The sequence below is a fragment of the Gobio gobio genome (genome assembly GCF_949357685.1).
Source record: "Gobio gobio genome assembly, chromosome: 18".
Taxonomy (NCBI): domain Eukaryota; kingdom Metazoa; phylum Chordata; class Actinopteri; order Cypriniformes; family Gobionidae; genus Gobio; species Gobio gobio.
Window position 1 is genome coordinate 20,224,765 of NC_137111.1, and position 6,000 is coordinate 20,230,764.

General features: G+C 41.1%; 1 protein-coding gene across 2 annotated transcripts in view; it reads right to left on the reverse strand.

Moving 5' to 3' along the window:
* The window catches only part of adgrb3 (adhesion G protein-coupled receptor B3), a 228,406-nt gene extending 222,650 nt beyond the window's left edge, over positions 1 to 5,756 (reverse strand). The window contains exons 1-2 of one of the 2 annotated variants that reach the window (XM_079843690.1): positions 5,357 to 5,753; positions 2,895 to 3,660 (exon numbers count right to left, since the gene is read on the reverse strand). In XM_079843690.1, coding sequence (XP_079699816.1) covers positions 2,895 to 3,645 — 751 coding nt within the window. In that variant the 5' untranslated portion in view covers positions 3,646 to 3,660; positions 5,357 to 5,753. Of the gene's footprint in view, positions 1 to 2,894; positions 3,661 to 5,356 lie in introns of both variants that reach the window. The other variant, XM_079843689.1, reaches the window with a different exon arrangement.
* Between the last annotated feature and the right edge of the window lie 244 nt (positions 5,757 to 6,000).

Here is a 6,000-nt window from a genome sequence, read left to right on the forward strand (position 1 = left end):
TCGCGAATAACTTTTTGTTGAAAGATAAAGTAGCCAACTGTATTGAAACTGACAGCAGCTGCATCACAAACCGTAAGTAAACCATTTAATAATATTTTGTCGGTTTTATATGGACAATGTTTTCAAAACCTGTGTAATAGCGAGTGGGTGTTGATAAGGTTTCCTATGCAATGATGTTAGCCAATCATAACAGTGGCTGTTTACTGTCAATTTCCGAAGGAGAAACAAAAAATCTGCTTATATATTTGCTGTTTTTTTTTGTACAAAAAACGTTATTAACATTATAAGTGAATCTCAAGGAACATTTTCAAATAATAAAAAAGGAGTTAATGTCATGACCCCTTTAAATGCCTTACTTTTCCTCCCATTTGGTCAACATTTCAGTACAACCCCGTCCAAAGTCATTTAATGGTATTTTTTCACTCCCAAGTCCTTTATGTCATATCAGACATCCATGTCATATCGAGTTGAATGCTGAAGCTGTGAATAAATTGTGGCAGCCTATTTTATAGACTACCTTGCGGTGGAAAACTAGCCTTGGCATCCCATTTTCCTAGCTGCGGCTTCACGGCCAAGGTTGACATTTCTACAGAAATCACTAGTTAGAATGTATGAAGGCTGATGAGATGGATTTCACTGCTGTTTATATGTCGGTGAGGCTCTCGTCAAACTTTTGTCAAAAAGTGCCACATTTTGAAAATGGGTTCCAACTCCAAATGTAAAAGTTTCAAACATTCCAAAAATAGCATAAAAGGCTTCCCCGGTTACATTAGCAGTGATCAAATATGTGTCCTCAAACAAATGACTATTTGGCCATTTTAATTCAGATCTGTGTATTGAAATCATAGTTAGTTATAGTCAAATATATCATCCTGTTTGATGCCGTGTTTAACAAACCTAACGTGTTAATACAGCAACACCACCATAAATCTGTTACAGCAATATTACCGCAATCAGCTAATGCCTGCTCAAGTGCATTTAATGTGCACCAGCATCATAATTATCCATTATGCAAGTCTAATATGTTTTTACATTTCAAAACACTTTACTTTCATCCTCAGCAAAGGCAGCATTTCAAACACCGATGTTATCATAAAGTATAATCAAGCTCATGTTTTTGCTGGCCTGCTGGATATCATCCTGCAGAGTGCAATGAACCAGAAAACCAGTTTTAGTGATCCTCTCATTGCCCCATTCAAAGGCCACACTTTGTTACCATGCACACAACCAGGCGTGAGGGATATCAAAGACAACCATTTATTTTGGACCCACTCTGTACAGATCCTTTTTTTTCCTCGTGGCTGTTTGAAGGCGTACGCCGTTGGACGCTCATCCGGAAGGGCAGAAGCTTCATTCTGACACTACAGCGGGGCTTGTGTGCTCTTTTAAACCTGTGATAGCAATCCACTAAAGCCTCCGCTCTATAAATAGAAGCTTTCAGTGTAATCTTTGAAAAAAAAAAAAAAACGAGTGCATATAAGCTTCTCTAAACATGCAGATAGCTGGAAGTTGGTGAAACATCACTATTTAATAGTAAAGCTATATTTCCAGTGCCTATAATGACAACTTGATACAGAAATGCTTTGAGATGGGAGTTCTGTTTAAGAATTCATAGACGCAGAAGGAGTGATATTAATTATAGAGTCTGTGCCGTAATAAAACGCTCACACAATAACCGGGGAACAAAATAATCAATGGCTTAATCTTCATTTCAAGCTTGATTCATATTTAAAACATTATAAAACGAAAATCACTCTTGGCTACAAGATCATAAATGGAATATGACACAGTTTGGAATGGAATATAAAGCTAATTTAAAAAGGGGGATAAAAACCAAATCGGGGGCCTATTTAACTCTACTGAACCTTGATAATTCCAAAGCACCGTGTTCCGCTTGATCGGGAAAGCTGCCACCTTCTCCCTATGGGGTTATTATTTTCAGCAAGTGAAACCGGAATGCCAAAGGATGGTTACTCCCTCCCTTTCTTTCTCTCTCTCTCTCGGTCTCTATTGCAACCTCATTATTCATTATTTTTGAATCACTGTGCTGAAATTGAAGTGAGACTGTCAGCATCCATTGTCAGCCAACAATCCCTGTGAGCTGTTGTCCTTTCACAGTATGCTGGGTCATTTCTGCCTCTAGTTGATCTCTATTTTGTGCCAGTTGTGAAATGCTACAGATGCTAATTAGCTGTAATATCGGTGACCCCGATGCAAGTCCATTATGCATCATCCCCCCCATCAGAAACGTTCATTGCTAGCTAATTCCTTCAAAGGCATTTGTGGCAATCTGTTGCTGCCAGCATCCGTGGCAGCAGAGGGACGACTGACAAGAAAAGAAGACGCTTGTCACTGATGGAGGCTGACAGCAGCATAACAATTACATTTAGGCCAAAAGGCTAAGCATGGTGTCAGGTGATTTAAGTAAGTTCAATTGGCCCTCTCCACTGCCAAAGCTTTCCCAAAGACAGTATTTGGGAATTCGTTTTTATCGTCATTTGAGTTCCAAAAGACTGAAAAACGTGTTTACTATATTAAAAGATAAAAGAGATGAAACATACATTAGACTTAGTAGGTACCCCTGTTCCAAAAAACAACAACAAAAAAATGAATTAGTTAATTAATAAATCACCATCCAGGTTGTGTTACACTTCTGACATAACATAAAATAAATAAATAAATAAAACACATCAAGAAAGAACATCCCTGTTCGGTACACCCAGAAATTGTTGTAAAGCTAAACAAAAAGTCATAGACATCAGTGGCAGAGCACAGTGAGCGGTTTTTAGTGTTCTTTTATGTGGAAGGGTGGAGGAATACAAGGGGGCATCATAAAGACACGGTATAATTAAGCTCCAGCATTAAAGGCCTGCAGCTGTCTGGTTCATACTCACCCTCCTTGGACGGTCGCCGCACCTCCGCGCTCAGATTGCACACCTGCGCCGAGCGCACGTGAGGAGTCAGGCATCCTTCGGTTTGGGGGTTTAAAGGCAACACGACGTTACTGAGCATCAGCACGCTCTCAGATTCCCCATCGCCTAAATGTTGCGGGCAGGTGCATTTAGCGTAGACTATTCCACAGGATTCCGCTTTCTCTCCTTTCAAGCAGTTTTCCAACCACGTGCATAACACCTGACATCCAAACTGACTCGGGCTCGCCTTGTTTAAAACCACAAACTCCACCATAGACCTTTCCTCCTCCTCGGTCTTCTTCGTCGTCAATCCGTTGTAATCGTAGGGAAACACTCGCCGGAGCTGCACGAAATTCTTGTCGTAATGCAAAAACACATAAATATTCTTGGCGTCGTCACACAGGTGCACAATGGACTCGTTGATCCTCAACAGCTCGTTGATCTTCTCGTGGGAGAAGTGATCGAACTGGTAGGCCAGCAGAGAGAATTCAGAACAGCTAATTTCTCGTTTGTAAAGTTTTAGGTAGATGCTGTATTTGGTAGGATCAGGGTTCTCCAACGTCCAAGTGCAGTTTGTGAAGTTCTTGGGAAACATTTCATTTATCGAGTAAGATCCATAGATAACTCCTTTCACCAGCGTGGAACACCAGAAATCTTGGGCACCAGTATATCCAAACATAACCAGGAGATAGGTGGAAAATATATAAATCAACAGATTACGAACAGCCTTCATCCTATGTCATTTGGCCTGCAAGAGAAACAGAGATGCACTGCGTTTATTGTCAGCCTGTATGGTGGGTAGTGATGTTTTGTCAGTGAGTTTCAGTCTAAGATCTCCCAACTATCCAATTAAGCCTTGTGTTAAACACATACTTAGCTACATTGTTCGTTTAAACCGCCTCTTTTCGACCATAAACTACCATTTCGATTTTATACAGATTTAAATGATTCTTTCCATGGGAATGTTACACATTTCGGATAAACATTGCCACCTTGTGGTGTTTAATAAATTGGGGGTAATAACTTTGGGCATCTGCTGTGGCAGGATAAAGCAACATAATATTTAGCGGCTAAATCATCATTTAATATGATTATTACGCACACACACCGAATGATCTTTGTCGTGTTTTAATGAGTGACAGTGTCGGACACGGTGATCATTGACATTCAATGGCTTTATGGTCGTTATATTAAGTCGCGACTCGTTCATTGGAAGGATAAAAAAGCCTGGCATTACATGTCCCCAACGAACAAACAAAAACATTTTTGCCACCATAAAACGTGTTTTATTCAGTTGAGATTAATGTGTCGCAATTCTGCAGTGATCTACATGCATGACCGCATAATAATCATCTACATATCTGCTCAGACACAGTTGAGATTTCTATTCAACTTAGTCTAAATACCCCCACATAACTAAATATCGTTTTGTATATAGCCTAATATAGGGAGATCATCCGATCGTCTGGATGGAATGGAATGTCGTGATCTATGTAAGGATTAAAGCAGCCTTGCATTCAACCTTCTTGAATGCAATCTATGCTTTCCATGAGGAAAAAAAACTTTGATTTCGATGTGATGTATGGTCTCCGCGACGATCTGCTATACGCATTTCATATAATGTGTGCAAATGTGTTGAATTCCCAAATATTCTAGAAGTCTGAAAGAAAGGCGGTGGAGAGAGAGGCAGAGAGAGAGAGAAAGGGAGATCCAGCAGGAGAGAAAAGCTATTCGATGTCTTGTTTGCATGAATCCTGCAGGCATTGCAGCTGTGTGCAGAGTCACAGCATTCCCAAAACGAGCCTTTATTTTTTCTATTCTTTATAATCACCTTAAATGCGGCACTATTTGTACGACACGGCAAAACGCGTACGATGCAATATTCAGAGGGGTTATACACGACTATATAGGACGAGACAGTATTGGCGCACATTGCAAACATAGCGCGCTACTTTTCCTTGCCCATCTACGATGCCGCGTCGCGCGCTTGCACTTTTCGTTGATTATTACAGGAGCGCGCCGCGTCATGATCAGTAATATGAGCGGATTAGAAGAAGAAAAAAAAAAAACTAGCGTCAAATAAATAAAAACTGCAGCGACGTGTATACCTACTCTCGAAACCCAAGAAGTGTAAGGTGATTGTGAGAGTTTTTTTGGAAATGCAAACGTGAATGTGGTCACCAAAACGGATTAATGTCATTTTCCTGCGAAACTCGTCGATCATTGTTTAACTTCGCACTGGCCCTGGTGTAGGCTACACGTTCGAGTCCCCTGAAATATTAACGTAGTTTGTATTGCATTAATCCGAATAAGCTATGGGATCTTTAACTCGTTTATGCATTGAAGAGGGGTAAACTTGGGCGAGGGCCATCTCGTTATCGTATAAAGCCACCTATTTATCCATCTACTTATGTATAATACTACTAATAATAAATAGGTCTTACCTTGCACTCTGAAAGCTATGGCTATTTTTCCCACATACTTGGAAACATCCTTTAGAAATGAAACGTGTCGCTCCCCTGCGAATCGATATCTCCCATTGCCTATGAAGTCTAGAGCAACAAGACGGTCAATGAGCAAAAATGCATTAGACTCCAGGCTGGATCATCATCTCGCTCCTTCTTTTTTTCCCCACCTCAACGCAACCAAGTGATGAGAGCGCAACAGAAGTGAGCAGACACTAGAACGAGGGCGAAAAATGCTGTGAATCTCGACTGATCATTAGTCGTTGTCTGCCCGTCCCTCAAGAGATGCCCAGGTCGGGTAGCAGGTAGAGCGCAATCCCTGACGGATGGAGGATGCTGCTGACTCGCTGTAGAGTGAGATGGAAAGCGCTTTCTCGCCGAGCCTCAGGACTGGAGCTGCAATATCACGTCACTGCCACTAAGATAAGGCACGTATGGACGTCTCGAGCTGCGTCTCTCACCATCTCACCCCCCTTCCCCTGGATAACATAGAAACTCTTTTTTAAATGAAAATCAAATCAGAGGAATGTCCCTCGGACTGGAACTAACGACACGGCGTCCTTTCTGCGACGGCATGGACTATTTTATCAGGAGCCAATGGAATAATAATTCATAAGCGGATT